Below are 17,297 nucleotides of genomic sequence, written 5' to 3' on the forward strand. Positions count from 1 at the left end.
ACACATGCAGGCATAAGTAAGTAGATTAAAGCGCTTGAGTAGGGATGAGAGTCATTTATACAACTTTTATTTTTATTGGTGGGATCATGCGATATACTACTTATGTAGTTTTTTTGAGAGACGAATTTAATTTATTTCATACAAATGTTTTAAAACACCGCTTTTTTCTTTTACTGGTGTGAAAGCGAACCCGTCTTTTGTTTATTTATGCAAATTTGTACCAATGTATGGTGTGTCGTCTCCGGCCTGCACAATCCAGCAACCACCTACGACCACTAAGCCATTGCTACTTTTCGGTGACACACTTTTGGGAATTTCACGCTGTTGCATAATTTACATTATATCTTTGGATATTTACACATTTAATATTTAAATTCTTCGAGGCGGAAATTTGTATGTATTATTTATTACTCCAAACACTATTTTTTACTATTTTGTGAATGAAAATTTTCCTAGTCTTTGGTAATTCATTTGGCTGCAACTTTTCTCTCCTATGTTGCCAAAAATTCAAGGCTCCAGCAGCTGCAAATACTGTGTGAGTTGGAGGTGGCTAACTTAAACTTTTTCTTCAAAACGCAATTGGACTTATTAACATAAAATACAGGAAAAATTATGTCCGTTATTACGTTAACTGTGCGATGTATTACGGGGAATTTCGATGGCTTTAATAAGATCGAGAAAAGTTTTTGAAATTCCAGTATTTAAAATACTAGAAAAATCGATGACGCCGTAGCTGAAGGGCACAAAATACCAAAATCATGGGAAAGAGTAGTTCGTGAGTTATTGTGCTGAGAGTGACGCCATTTCTGTTATTTTCAAAACAAAGGGATGGGAAAAAATATCGTTCAAGCAAAGCAAAGGCTTGAGAAGAGTTATGGGAACTCCACTTCAGCTGGGATGCAAAGAAAACGAAATCTGTTTCTTATGGCTATAAAATCTACAAATTGCTCATATGGAAAGGAAAACGAACTCCATCAGAATCAACAATAAAACGATGATTGCTAACATCAAATCCGGTGGTAAAGACACCAATGATACACAACGAAATGGACGTCTAAATGAGGGGGTACCCCAGAAAACAACAAAAGATTCACAAATTCGTTTTGAATGATCGAAAAGTGAAGTTGCATGAGTTAGTTGACATCGTAAAGATATCAAAAACGATTTGGCTTTATATTGCATGAGCTTTTGACTATGCTAATGGGTGACTAAGGGTAATGCGTTTGCTCACTGTGGACCAAAAACAAGAATGTGTGGATGATTCTGAGCTATGGCAAAACTACATGAATTGAACTTCGAATTGGTCCCACACCCACCGCATTCGCCAGATTTGAATGCCAGACACTACTGGCTGTTCGTAAACCTAAAAAATATGCTCGCCGGCAAGGAATTCCGCGTGAATGAAGAGCTTATCACTGAAATCGCGGCCTATTTTGAGTCAAAAGAGAAATCGTTCTACAAAAGAGGTATTAAAATGTTAGAGCGGCGCTGGGGTTATAGCGTTGTTCTTCATGAAAATTATGTTGAAGAATAAAGCTAATTTTGAACAAGAAACTGTGTTTTCTTTATTATACCCGGGATTGTTCATACCATGTCCTATGGGGTTGGGGGTAGTCAGAGGCCCGAAAAAATGATGATTTTCAATAAGTTTATTTGCTAATCAGTTGCTTTATTTTACAAAAATAAAAACGTAGCAATAATAAATCATGTTTTGACTTGACTTTAGCGAAATTTCAAGAAAAAAGAAATTTAAATAGTAAAAGTTATGTTTGTGTGGAGCCCGTTTCTCCAGAAGTCCCTTGCGGTGATCATCACAAGTCCTTGGAGATTCATGTAAAATTAATCGCACAAGAGAAATTAGTTTTATTAATAGATTATCTTGTGCGTTCAGGGGCAGGCTAATCACCTACCCTGTCAGAAATCAAAAACAGACTAACGAAACAAACGCCAGACTGAGTCTTGTCGAGGCCCTATGCTCCCGAGAGGAGTGAAAAGGGAAACAATCTCGTGCCTGATCGAAGCTTTTTTTCTAAATTAACAATATGGCGGCCTCAGGATTATTTTTTTTTTTTGATTTTCGAGAAAAAAAACCGACAATTCATTGTTTAAAAAAAATCGCAATTTGTGAAAAAAAATACTGCGATCAAACACGAGTTTTTTATGTAAGCAGTATACATTTTACCAGTTCAAAAAATATAGTTTTGAGAGAAACGCATTTCAAGTTTTGTTATCGATTCCGTTTCCCATTGTTAATTGTAAGTATTTGTCGGATTTACTTTAAATTTTCACATAATATTTTCTTATATTTTCCGGCCACTTACCAAGCGCTTCCTTTCGTTTCACTAAAGGATCGCAGACGTCAATTCGGTCCAAAAAGCTGATTTTGTGTCAATTCATGGGCACCCACATAGCGAATTTCTTGTTGGGATAAGCCTTATGCAAATGATTCCCAATAATCTTCTAACTAATTTTTCGTTTCTGGACATTGGAATATGCGCTCACATGATTTTGGTCTACCAGTCACCATATTGGGACGATGCAACACACAACTGAATTAACAATTAGAAAATTGTCAAAGAATTTTTTTTTTGAAGTCGAATGTTACCCTTAAATCTTCGATTAACTTGAATAGAGTCATAAGCCAAAAGTAAATATTTTTGAACCATACAGAAATTACCAAAATTGCTCTTTTATGATATGTAAAAGATTCACGGCGACATCTATTAATAGTACAATAAATTATTGGATAGAAATATGTCTTTACTTTTACTCACAAAGGCAGACTAGAGTGACATTTTTCTCTTGACATTTTTGATTTCTTTTTTTTTTTTTTTGAATTACGAAACTATTGAGGAAAATTAACGACATTCGGCTTGATGTGTAGATCCTAGGAGATGCCTCACTAAAGATATCCACACGAAAATGGTCCCAGCTTTTAACTGCACACAAATTATAAACTCAGGAGGATAAAATATTAAGTATTTTCTCTCAAATAACCCATGAATTTCATTAAATAATTTATTATCAATTCAAATGCGCCATTTTGTGTAACCCTAATATCAAGTAGGCCCATCCATGCAACCATCCTAACCACCCATTTAGAGAATCTGCTGTCAAAAATAAAAACCATACCCTCTGTTGATTAAAAATGATTGCTACAAATTTATTCTGTTTAACAATAAAATTTCGCTTGTTAACCATTAAAATGTCAGAAACATAACAACCTACAACTACGCAAACAAAAACAACAAGTGCAAATCCTGTAAGAGGTTTGTTCTTGTTATTATTCCTTTTAGCCCATAGATACCATGTACGTACACATGGATAAACATACATTTAGTCCAGCAGTCCCGACAAAGCCATAACTGTCACTACTGGATGATTGAAAGCCTGTTTGCGACGAGAGTTAAGCGCCGGAGATGTGTCGGCTTGAAGTATTGTATTTCAGAGTGGGGAAGGGCTAAATAAGCAAGGATAAGTGTTTTATAAAACCAGAAAAACTAATATTGAATATAATGCATTATTACTCAACACAAATGGCATAAACGACTGCTTTAAACCAGTTATAAACTACTTACGTAACTACTTTCCTTCCGGTTACGAAAAGATCAATGGAATCTTATTTTCTGTAAAGAGGTACGCACTTAGTTCTAAGTCGCATAAGAAGAGGCGTTTGAGCATTTTTACATCTCAACGAAAATTTAGCCCAACTAATGAACTGATTCTCAGGCGCCCTTTTCTATGTAACACTCAAGACTTTGTCATCTTGGGAGCTTAAGTCCTCACTGCTTCTTGAGTATATCGAGAAACTGAATCTGTTCGGAACGCACAATCACATTCGGCTAATTTCCCGGTCCCAGGATACAGGCGTATTGCTGGGAACAAAGTAGCGGAGACATTGGCAAGAGAGGCTGTGTCTTTCTTTTTACCAGGACCCGATCCATTTTTTGCTGGCGGCAACACACCATCAAGGAAAATCTTAGGCAGAAGACCTCAGCTAAGGGAGGTTAGCTGGTACCAAACTATGGGGCTACGCCAGGCGAAATCTTTACTTGAGGGAACAACCAAAGGTTTGTAAGGCTTCTTAACCCTACCCAAGCATAAACTGAGAATGTTCATGGGCAGTCATCTGCACATGATCGGGATATGGTCCACTGACTCTTCGGTCGTTTTTGCGACCATTCCCAAGAGACTACAATGCAACTTCTCCTTGAATGCAGCGCTATAACGCGGAAAACGTTGAGACATCTCGGCTAATCGCAGCGAGAGAAAATACGCATATGCTCAATCCAACCCAGCCCTCTCTTGAGCTTAATAAGGAAACTGGGTCTGGATGAGGTACTGAGATGAGTAGAAGGCACAAAGGATAATGAGGTCCAAGTTCAAGCCCGAAATCAATCTATGCCTATGTCTATACCACATGAGATTTTCCGGCACTCTTCTTTCAGTGTCCTGTTGTTGTCATTTGCGTGCAGCTTCTGGCCTATATATTTTGCTTTTTTGCTATAGAAAGATAGATTTGATAGATTTGTAGGAGGCTGGACAAGTCCAAGCACTCAGCCAGGAAAACCATTGCACTACACCCGGATAGATTATAGGGGAAAGAATAAAGAGACAGGATAGATACAGTATGGATAGTAAGACTGAAAAAATTGGTTTGAGGGCGCTCTTCCCCCAAATATTTTGAGGAATCTTACCAGATCCGGAAGAGAAAGAGTGTGAACTTTACCCATACTTAGTACGTCGCAGCCCAACAACCTATGCTTCATTCTAGAAAACGTCGGACAGCGATGGAGAAAATGCTCTACAGTGTCCTCTTTCAAAAGACAGGGCAGGCATATAGGATCGTCGATGACTCTCATGGTAGCCATATGCTGACCACAAGCGTTGTGCCCTGCCATTACACCCACCTGCACTCTTAGGTCCTTCCTACAAAGTTTTAGGAGAAATTTTGCTAATTTTCTGTTTGGTTCTTGCACAAAGCCCTCGGCTACTCTGCAGGAGCCCAACTCAGACCAACGTCTTCTATAGGTAGACCTTATGAAGTCGTCAATCTATCGTTGAATCAATGCAGAATTGACACCTAGAAAGGATTCAGGGCCCAGTGGCATACTTGCAGAGCCTTCATTAGCTAGTTTATCAGCCAACTCGTTGCTTGTAATACTACAGAGTTCAGGCACCCAACTACGACTAACTTTGTTGTCTTTTGCAACACTGTTCCGTTTTGCCTTACATTCACCGACTAATTTCGAAGAGCAGCGTGGGTTAGCAAGGGCTCTTAATGTAATTACACATTACAATACTACTACCCCGCCACTGTTAGGCTGTATGCTGCATTCAAGATGTCATAGACTTCCATTAAGAATACTTTAGTCATATGTTCTGCAGCGTGCGCGTCTCAAGTGCCTTCGTCTAAGTACCATCCAGATCGGCTACCATTACTGGTTTTGGATCCGTCGGTGTAGAAAGTACGCTGAAATCCTGTTAATAGGTTCTCTGAGCTTAACCATTGATCTCCATCTGAGACCAGAACATCATACTTCTTACCGAAGCTAACGTAAGGCATCCGCTGGTATCGAGAACAGTGTGCACTGCTCTGCAAATGGTGGAATATCTGACAGTGGCGCACGTTTTCTTCGTTTCCACCTGTACGCTGCCTTCATCGCTTCCTTTAGAATTCAAGATCTATATGCTGCAAGATCAGGTTGACATTAAGGGCACCTCGTACTCATATCATCAATGATACCCAAGTACACACCTCCCTGTAGTCAGGTTAGGGGTTTTACTCTGGAATGAACCATAGGTAATAATGGGTCAAATCAGGGAGATGTGCAACCAGTGTACTATCGCCGGTCTTAGATCCCATGTCTTGGCAAAGGTTCTCTCTCACTATTAGAAGACGAAGACTTTAAGTGTTCCAGAGACCTTCTGCTCGACGTACGTCTTCGGAGTCATCTTACTATCGAGAATTACCCCAAAGTATTTGACCTCAGAATCAAAGAATTCTTACTCGACTATGAGGAAAAGTTAATAGGTCCATGAAAGGGAGACACTTTGTTCAACGTTCTTCCAATGGAAGCTTTTGAAATAGTACTAATTCTGGAGGCTCACTAAAGAGGCTTTTTCTTATCGACGACCTCTTCATACGACCCAAACCACTTCTCGCCATGACAATTTCTTCATAATTTGCCCACATATGCAGTACGAGGGGGCCATTCGTATATTCGATTTTACTTTGTAAGTGCGGTTTAGTATAACTAGTGGAATTTACTAATTTTTAAATACTTGGTTAAATATAAAAAATAAAATATTATCATTCCGCACATTTTATATAATAATCAGCTCACATCGACTTTGACTAAAAAATCAAACATCTGCTAGAACTCTTGGAATATTCACATATTCTTCACATGCCTCCTGTTACATAAATAACCAGTAGGTACCATAAATAAAATAAAAATAATTGAAAAATATTTTACTACTAGCTTTCTTAAGGTAGCTCAATAACTAGTCTTATCAGCGACGCTATGAATTACGACGGAAAATTCCACTTTTCCATTTTGAAATTAAAAAATTAATCCAAACAAAGCATTCCATCGGACTATAAATACAAGGAGTGTTGACAAAATCATTACAGTTGGCCCGTATAGCTGCTTGAAGAAGTTCGGAAACACTATAAACTTTACCAGAATGACTAAATACTTGCTGGGTGTTGCACTATGCGGTTTCATAGTATTTGTTGTGTCACATCCACAGTTAGAGGAAGAGCTGTACAAAAATAGTGCACCGGAATATCCAGACGACGCTGAGGGTTTAATCAAAGAAATACCTATTATCCTGTTGTTACGCCTTGCACGTTCACCAGCCGAGGAGTCTTTTCAAGAAAACAAAAACGGTAGAGTTGAGCTGAAATACGAAGAGACACCGGAGAGAGGACGTGAGGCATCATTCAAGTACAGCCAACATTTGCTGAGAAGCGATGACGGAAATTTCGGCCTTGATGCTTATGCACAGGGCAAACGTAATTATGATTTCAATCAAAATGATTTCCAGGGCGGTCTAGAAGGTCATTGGTATTTTAAAAGATAATCAAATCAAGATTAATACGTGTATTAATTGGTCATTATAAGATATATTTATTTGTGTGTAGAAAATATTGAAGAAATTCTTAAATTGAAATAAAGAGCACTCATGGAAATTCAGAAATACGAAAAATAAAATTTTACAGGCAATGATGATCAGGCAATGAAATGCAGAACTACTCAGCAAAACTTCTAGCCGATGAACTGGTATTTCACGGAAGAGGAGAATACTAGTTTGAGAGTAACCACAATTATACCAGTTGCAAAAGGATCAACTGGATCTAATATTACATTAATTTTAAATAAGAATTCACCCAATATGCCGTAGACGAACGAATTGCTGCACGACTGCCATTTGGAAGTGCGTAGGTTCGAATCTCCGTGCATGGAATACCAAAATGATAGATAATGTTGTTTCGGTCGCCCCTCAGCCGACAATAGTGTATTTTTCAAATTCCCTGAGAGGCGATTAAGGGTCTGCTTTTAGATCAATCTCTAAAGACCTTTTTTATCATGGCTCAAACACACTTATTACTAATTATTTCGTGTGCAAAGAGTGTTTATCGCTATAAGAAGGTTCTCACTGTTTTAATTATTCGAGTTTTGAAAATGACACCTTCCTTATTTGAGCTGAATAATAATATTTGAAATTATGGATGATTAATATTTGGATGTGAAATTATGGATGATTAATATTTTGATGTGATACTCTTTCGTAATGTGCATTTTTTAGCGATAAATATTTCGAAGTAAAATCTGCACAGCCAGTCAAACGCAATACATACCATATCTTACCCACACATTTTTCTGAATTTTAGAGGAAGCACGCAAATCGCTTACAAATGTAAATTGGTCACATGCAAAATGCATCAATAAAAATAAACGATGAACACAAATCAAAACAAACTTTAAAGTCCAAAAATATTCCAATATCAAATGTCCAATGAAACATTGAGATTGTATATTGAAGCACTACATGCCCGGGTATCGAGCAACGTGAACAGTTCTTTACTCACTCAAAACTCGATAATTGCTCAACTGCTCTAATGTTTGTTTGGAAGTTTTGAGCAGCTAAACAAAATTGTAATTTTATTTATCAGTTTTCCTACAGCTCGAATTATCCGAATAAACACGATACACTCGAGCTCACATTCGCAAACTTCCGAAAAGGTGTGCGGGTACTTGTTGCTCATACGCCCGGGCAGTTCGAAAATGAAATCTCCTAAGAAAGCATAATTTCTTGTCCAGGGGAATGAATGTATCGATCAGATTCATGTCAAGACTAAGTAGAGAAGATCTCTACATGAAAGTCTTCCGTCGCTAAGCTGGTTATCTTCTGACAACGCACTTGAAAAAAATTAAGCTCGGCAAAATATTCTTTTCACAGATGAGAAAATTTTCACTGCTGCAGAAGTTTTTAATAAGCAAAACGACAAAATCTATATTAGGTTAAAAGTTCTAAAGACGCAAGAAATGTTGTTCCAAGGATTCAGCGTGGCCACCCTCCAGCCATCATGTAAAGGCCTTTCATCTCTTCATTTCTACGAAAAGGGGGTTAAGACCAAGGCAAAAGTGTACCAGGAAGACATCTTCGAAGGCGTGGTGAAGCACTTCAGCAGTTCTCTCTTCAATGGAGAGCGTTGGACCTTCCAGCAATATTCTGCTTTGGCCCATAAGACAAAAACCACCCAGCGGTGGCTAAAAAAACAGTATTCCTGGGTTCACAGCCGCAGGAGATTGGGCATCTGGAGGTTCACATTTGACCCCATAGGACTACAGTTTCTGGTCAAATTTGGGGACCGTGGGCTGCCGAAAAGGTCACAGAAATTCAGAGAGTCTGAAATAATCTTTGGCTCGGCAGCGGTGCCAATATCAATGGAAATCGTGCGTGCTGCAATACCTGAATACCTAATCGATTGAAGGCTTGCGTAAAAGCAAATAGTGAGCATTTCGAATGAAAATTAAAAATTTTTGTTTTTAATATTTGCGTGATTAAATAAAACTAATTTCATTAAAAAAAGTATTATAATTTCATATCCATAAAGGACTTAACTTATAACAAAACTTATGGCAGGACTAAGTATAATGGAGGATATAAGTAGTATATATTGTGTGTCTGTATGTGAACCAAATGTTGCACAATTCCATCATTGTTTCAATTGTGGCTCTTATGGGAATGACAACCATGGGTGACACGATCTTGAGTATTGGGAACATTTATAGATATGTACACACGAATATTTATATAAGTATGTACATGCAGATAATAACATACGGCTCACTGCGCTTCGATCTATTCTACTCCAGACTGCCAATTTTGCTACTCATCATCAAGTCTTAAGCCTACGCAACCTCCAATCCAGCAAATCAGCACATACATATGTAAGTATATGCGTCAATACATTGTTGCTGCACTCGGTTTTGCCAATTGAACTGGAAAATGAGTAATTTGTAATGTTTTAGTATTAAAGTAGCAAAACGGTAAACAGCCAGCGTTAAGACCATTGTCTGAATTCTTTATGCATCTCTGAGTGGGTGCGTGTGTGTGTGGCAGATAATTCGTTGCGCTTGCGATGCAACAGCACGGCGTACAAGTAATCAACTTGGGGGCGAGTCAACGAGACAGTCACCAAGACAAGCAGTCAGCCAGTCAGTTCATGAGTGAGTCAGTCAGTCAGGCAGACTCTTTTTCACTGTCAAGTATTTGTTGTTGTACCGGCATGAATATTAGTGAATGATAGCAGCCTCAGTGCCAAGGATGCCGTCATGTAGCCTTTCATTTGCTTCTATTATGGCAGGCATTACATGCCATATCCCGTTGTACACAAGTGCATATCTATTATCTACTATTTATATACTTATACATTCACATAATACAATGCATATCACTAACCTACCCAAGCATAAAGCAGCTGAGTAAAAGCAGTGTATGCGATTTAACATACTTTACATAACTTTAAATTTTCCGACTTCGCGGGATTAAAATTTCGCTCTAGTTATTTTTTTCGTGAGTTGGCAGCACTGTTAATAACATCTGGGCCAACTTTCATGTGAATGTCATTATCAGTAATATATAGATTGTGTTTACCAAACGACCAAGAGTGCATTTTTCGATTTTTACAATGTCTGATTTGATTGAGCAGAGAAGTGCCATCAAATTTTGTTTGCGGAATGAAATTTCGGCTGCGGAAACGCTTAGCATGTTGCAGAAGGCATTTGGTGATTCGACCATGTCGCAGAAAAATGTTTATAAGTGGTACAAAGACTTCGAAGAGGGTCGAGAACGTGTTGATGACTTGGAGCTCTCCGGACGACCATCGACGTCAACAGATGACCAACACGTCAATAAAGTGAAGGAGTTAGTGCTCAAAAATCGCCGGTTGACTTTTAAAGACCTTACTGATATGATTGGAATATCAGAGGGATCTGTGAAAACCATTTTGAAAGACCATTTGTGCCTACGAAAAGTCAAATCTCGTTTGGTACCGAAAACTCTCAATTTCTTGGAAAAAAGTCGTCGCGTTGATGTGTGTGAAACAATGCTTTCAGACTATCAGGACAAGCTCAAATGCATCACTACGAGAGATGAGACTTGGATTTATGCTTACGGCTCTGAAACAACCGACCAATCAAGCGAATATCGTGCTAAAGGCGAGGCCAGACCGAAAAGAGCACGTCAAAGTCGTTCAAAAATAAAGGTCATGATGACAATTTTTTTCGATTTTCGTGGCGTGGTGCACTACGTGGTGTCCTTCCACCTGGCCAAACTGTTAATAAGGAATATTATTTGAGCGTTATGCGTCGTTTACGTGAAGCAATTCGTTTAAAAAGACCAGAATTATGGGCCAACAACTCTTAGTTTTTGCATCACGATAATGCACCGTCTCACACCGCACTCGTTCTTCGTGACCATTTCGCCAAAAATTCCACGCATATCGTTCCGCAACCACCGTATTCGCCTGATTTGGCTCCGTGTGACTTCTGGCTATTCCCAAAACTCAAGAGACCACTCCGGGGAACGCGTTTCGAGTCGATTGAGGAGATAAAAGCTGAATAGAAGAAGGTGCTGATGGCTATACCGGAAATGGACTATTTGGCATATTTCGGGGATTGGAAAAATCGTTGGCATAAGTGTATTTGATCGAGAAGGGATTATTTTGAAGGGGATGAAATTGATTTACAAGAATAAATAAAGATTTTTCATTTTACAACCAAATTCACCTTACTTTTTGCGCACAGTAGTATAGCCTGTAGGCGTGGCGGACATATGCTGAATATTATAATGAAAACAAAAATCATTCCGAATATATTTACGCTATTATAATTTTAAGTTCCGAAGCTCCTAAATAACACACCCGATATTTATGTAAATATGCTTATACACAATTTGGTTCATGGCATGATATCAAAAACAACAATATTTCTGCTATTATCATTTTAAGTTCCGAAGCTCCTAAGAAAACACCCGATATTTATGTTAATGTGCTTATACACAACTTAGTTCATGGCACGATGTCAAAAATTTGACCGTTTTCCAGACATTTGATATAGAAGATTAGTTTAAAAACTGCTTGCTTTCGCGTTAACCTTTTATGCAATGGGGCGAATGCGAATTAGTAAAAATGTCTGCTCTATAAAATTTTGAATTTACGATTATACACTAAGTATTTCCTGTATCACATCATTAAACAAAACAAAAAAAAATGGGTGTAAACTGTTACGGAAGTTATTTTAAACACCGGTATTCCTTTCTAACAAAAATGTCCAACGCTGCTGGGACGACTTTCCCACTTACTCTGTATTCGTATATGCGCGAGTATGTGTGCTTTTTAACGTCTGCTAATATTTTCATTTCCGTTGTTTTATGGCGCTCATGTCGTCTATCTTTGAAGATCCGCCATTGGCTTCAAATACCAAGAAAAGACAAGACAGCACAGCACCCACGTAAGTATACTCGTTTATAACTACATTCGCATACAAATCCTCCACTTTAGAGCGTAAGATGTTGTATAGTAAGTGAATTGCTGCTGGATTGTTTGCATAATATGGCAATTTATACTATGACATCCTTATTATTATCTCAAGTTTACTCATCGCAGCCACTGCACAGGGATACTCGTACAGCAAACACTACCACATATACAATATAAGTGAGTACTTGAAGTATGCATAAATGTTACAAATGATTTGATGGAGCGTATCTTTTCTTCTACTCCTTCGCTGCACATATAACATATTTCCATTTTCCTCTTTTCATTATTTGTATTGCTGCAAGTCAGTCTTCTCTTTTCTCCTGTAATCGAACTCTTCTTTCAATCTTCTTGATCATTGTCTCAAAGTACGTCAAGGTCTGACGTAAACTTTTGCGTCATTCAATTGCTTTCATTAGATTATTATTATATGGCCGCGTGCTTCATACATAACTTCACTATTATGAGTTTATCTATTGCTATCCTACTAAGTGTTTAAGGGTTAATTTTGTTAGTGTGTTATGTAAATTACAACACAGATTGTCATTCTGCGTTTCGACTAATTTCCGGTGCTTAGGTTGAATTTGGAGCTTCGGTTTACTGAGATATTTGGAGTAGAATTTTATGGCAAATATTTTTGTGGTACATTTTAATCCGTTGTATGCTTCTGCTATGAGTATATTTTTACCTTTCGCGTAAAATATACAAAAGACACTATCTCTGGAGGAGTTAGAGGGGCAAAATGTACCACAAAAATGTTCTGCGTGCATAGTTTGCTATGACAGCGCTCAGCGAATTTGAAGGAATCAGGTTTGTGTACAAAAACACTGAGAATGTGTTTGTGATATCCAAAAAAAACAAAAAAAAAACTCATCGCATTCACCGCTCAATGTTGCTTCGTTGCCGTCTGAGCTATAAGCCCTCTTCTTTTCACCAAGCGTTAGCGAGTGGCGAATAGATGAAGCAACTGGTATAAATAAACATATATTGGCAAACGCGCGAATAGAGCTGCCTTAAATTACATGTGTTTGTAAGTTATAGCAGTCTAATGAGCTACAATCATACTCGCTAGAGGCGAATTTTATTCGATAACTTTGTTGCTGCTTTCCCATGCAAATTTTCGTTAACTTAATCGAGGATAGTGAGAGCGAGCAGGGAAGAGGCGATAATAGATAATACTAAGATGCGAAACTTTTTCATTTTGTGTGAGAGCGCGCTCACGAATTCGTTTCAATACTTTGCAGCATTGATGAACATCCATCCAATAGTGGAAATGGCAGGCTGCCAGAAGTAAGGTATCAAAAATAACTGGTGAAAACAGTTCACTTTTTAGTTAATGTTTGTTTAAAATAAATTCAATTTAAACTTTTTTTTTTTGTCGGGACAACTAGCAAGTGCAGCACTCAGGCATTAATTAAGTCCATTGTACTACACTTGGATTCCCTTTTAATTTTCTTTAAATCTACCCGATCTCCGAAAAAATCTGAGTAGATCTTGTGGTGCCAAGGAGCCAAGCTGGTCGCTTCTTAACACATCAGTGACAAAGACCTCAAACCTGATTCGAGCGAAGGCTGGGCAGTCGCACAGGAAGTGGTCCGCCGTCTCATCCTCCTCTTCACAAGCTGGGCAGAGTACTATGTCTGAGATGCCCAACCTTTCCATGTGCTACTTAAACCTTTCCATGCTATTTAAACTTAATAACACTTAAATTAAAGTATTATATTTTTAGAAATTTCTTTTATATTCTTTTCGGCGTCTACTTTTAACTCGACTTGCGTACATATGTGAATACATTTTACATAAATTGATTGATCTTACTTCACGGATTCGGACTGAAAGCTTGTACTCTCTAAAACAGCAGCATACCAAATATGTAAATAACCCTCCGATTTTCATTTCTAAACAACTAAAACCTTTGATGCGATTAAAATTTCGCATATAATCATCTATGGTCTGAACAATGACTGATAGGACGAGTGGTTGAATCCATTTGAAATGACCGGGCAGAATTATACTGCCGAGCATCCGGTGTTATGGCAGACGAAGTTACGCGCACAATTTAGATTTTAACAATAGCTAATGGCTACACCTGGGCATCTATCATCTTTGGATGAAAATTTCTACGACGATGTATATGAAAACCTTCTCGGAAAGCAAGCAAGGGATGTATTCTCTTCCAACACTAGCGAAAATTTATTTTTCAACTTCGAGTTCGGCTGGCTGTATCGCTCAAAAACATTCCCTATGAAATAACTTCTGAAAACACTTCACTACCAATCTCGCTTCCAATTGTATATTCAATACTTTATTTGCAGCTCTTATTTCTGATACATATAGTAAAGGAAGAAATAAAAAGATTCAGTGACAATACAGCAGTCGTTCGTCAAACTATCTCAACGCGTTTTACAGGATCATAATTCAGCCAAATACCTACGTACGGCGCCAGAAACTGAGTGGAGCTCTTCAAACCATATAAAATAGAAAAAATAATAATAATAATAAAATCAGCCTCAAAATATTACGGCTTTCATTTCATGTTCATTAAGTTATTTCTACAAGACCATGTCAAGTTCGCAAATTCATTAGGGGAACTTAGATTTCACCTATTTCGCGCTTTTCAGGATCACCTAAGTTATATAAATTGCTTAAGCTTTAAATTTAAAATAGATTGCAATGAATAAATAATATTGTATAAATAAAAAAACTAATAAAAATCTATTTCTATTGGGAGAACTTGTTTCACTTATCGCCGCATTCAAACTATCGTAGTTATTGTTTTCGACTCCGATACTGGCAATACTAACCTCTGACAGTTTTAACATAGCCAATTTTTAATCTGGCTTCGCTTCCTGCTATAAAATTTCTGCCTAGCATAACTGGATGGAAAAATAATTTCAAAAAATATATCCAGCCGAAAGCCTCCGATGCTAGCGCTGCACTACTTTCAGTTTGTAAAATAATTTTATTGTTATGTAAACCTTTATAAAATAAAATAAAATAAATAAAAATTTCAATTATCATTTTATTCTTCTACAAATGATTAATTTTGACTTATTTACATCAAAAAGTGAGTTTTGCCCTTCAAGAAACTGCACTCCTTTCGGCACAACTTTATTTTTAATTAAGCTTATGGGCTTCCCCGAATCGATTAGGCACGCTACAAACATATCAACATCAGGGCTTACTATACAGTACCAGGGCACAATGGAATAGAGGGAAATAAGTTGACGAGCTTGCTAAAACAGGCACCTGCTTGCCTAGGATGAGTACGCCGAAGATATATCCCTGACTCTCAGTTTTGCAGACGAGGAACTAACTCTGGAAGCACAGTCTATATGAGAAGCCTCGAACTCCGCTCGACAGGATTGCCAAAATAATATTACGCACTTCCAACACGAAAAGAACCAAATTTATTTTATCACTCCCAAGGAAGAAATGTAAAATATTGGTTGAAGTGCTGACGGGACATTGCCTCACTCCATATCATGCAGCTAATATGGGATTGGTCTAGGACGACGCGTGTAACTTATGCGAAAAAGAAATGGGTACATTAGAACATCTGCTTTGCCACTGTCCGGATCCAAACAGTATTCGTTACAACTGTCTCGTATCGGTATACTTTTCATCTCTAAAGGATATTCCGGACAAAAGTTTAAACTGTTTATGAAAACTCGCCAAGACGTGTATCACGAACTATGTGTAACACGACCCCAGCAACACTGGTGGCACTACAAACCCTTGCGGTCTATGTGAGATCTATTTGGATCAGCTTGATATACCTGACCTAACCTGGAGCTATTATATCTATAACACTATTCAGTATATTACATAAAATATAAGCGTACTGCTCCTCACCACATATTCTTCAAACTGCAATGTGATTCCATTGCTTTTCAAAGCATACCGCCTCGAAGTATGCATGCAAAAATTTATTTATTTTGTTTTACGTGACATTATGCGCACTTCACTGTGAATATTTTCGCTGCCACAAATTAGAAACTTCTATGGCATTTTAATAAAAGAGCATATATCTATTTTATAATTCAGACTTTGCTCAAAATGGTTTCGTCCTGTCGTAGAATGAGCCTTTTGACAAGCACTAAAATAACTAAGAAATTGCTATTCGCTTTGGACTTCTTGTACAGTTTGCAGCTTTGTAGTTAAAAGCCCTAACTCACCGCATGCAAATAATTTAACAAATTCGCATTTAGGGCTGCCGCACTCTTTCCTGGTATGACCAGAACAGTAGCAGTTGTAGCACTTCAGCCGCTCATCAACTCTTCGTACGGTAGTTCTTGAAAGCACACATTGTGGTAATTCAATCGTCCGGAATGCTAATTTTATTTCATTTGCTGCCTTTAAATTTTTTGGCATATAGGTCAATAGGTAGCAAGAACTTAGTCTAAACTCGAATCTATTGTGATTTCCTCCTCTTGATCCATACGTTATTTGCTTCTTTTTTTTGTTTTTTTTAATTAAACTCTTCGGGCCATTGATAGCAGTGTTCCCCTTTAAACTCTCTGAGAACAATTTCCCTAATTACTAAGATGGCTTTTGTGCTGCAGGACAGTTGCAGGAGAGATGAAAATTCAAGCATTACTACAACCTGTGCTAGTTGGAAATTAAAGTGCCCCAGATTTTTAGTGCCCTAGTTGCCCAGTTGACATCTGATATCTAACTTTAATTAATGGCGGGAGGCTAGAGGAAGCACGTTTAGAGCTTTAGTACGCCATATGTACTAAGCAAATTTTATTTTCGTGGTCATACATACACAGCTCAGCAGCCAGACGTCAGCTTTTCTACACTCAATTCATGTACGAGTACTTGTTCCCCCTTCAACATCCAAATGCAATCCAATTACTCGATTATTATGAAAGTTTGTTTGAGAACACAAAAGTGTGCAAAGTTGGAATTTTGTGCGGGCACCACTAAGTTATTAATATGCAACTCATGTTGCTGACAACCACACAAATAATGTGAGAATAACTCAAATGTACAAGCCACCGATAATTCCCTAAAGTAGCTATACCAAATAAACAAAAAGAAGAGAAAAAGTTACAAATTAAAGTCGAAATCCGTTGCTTAACTGACAAGTACTCGCATCACTTAGCATTTCGCTTTTATTATATTATTATATTTTTTTTCATAGCAATGCTTATAGGAACATTTTTGCCGTCACTACGTTACGCCATCAACAATTTAATTTATTGCACTTCATTATTCCATGAACATAGCAGAAATAAAA

General features: G+C 37.8%; 2 protein-coding genes across 2 annotated transcripts in view; one reads left to right on the forward strand and one right to left on the reverse strand.

Annotated features, from left to right (window-relative positions):
- The window catches only part of LOC128861189 (cyclin-dependent kinase 14), a 209,155-nt gene that overhangs the window by 182,043 nt on the left and 9,815 nt on the right, over positions 1 to 17,297 (reverse strand). The window lies entirely within an intron of this gene.
- LOC128861323 (uncharacterized) lies at positions 6,646 to 7,210 on the forward strand. Its single transcript, XM_054099376.1, has one exon. It carries the CDS (start codon positions 6,691 to 6,693, stop codon positions 7,087 to 7,089), a length of 399 nt encoding a protein of 132 aa, XP_053955351.1. The 5' UTR covers positions 6,646 to 6,690; the 3' UTR covers positions 7,090 to 7,210.

Source organism: Anastrepha ludens, chromosome 4 (assembly GCF_028408465.1).
Source record: "Anastrepha ludens isolate Willacy chromosome 4, idAnaLude1.1, whole genome shotgun sequence".
Taxonomy (NCBI): domain Eukaryota; kingdom Metazoa; phylum Arthropoda; class Insecta; order Diptera; family Tephritidae; genus Anastrepha; species Anastrepha ludens.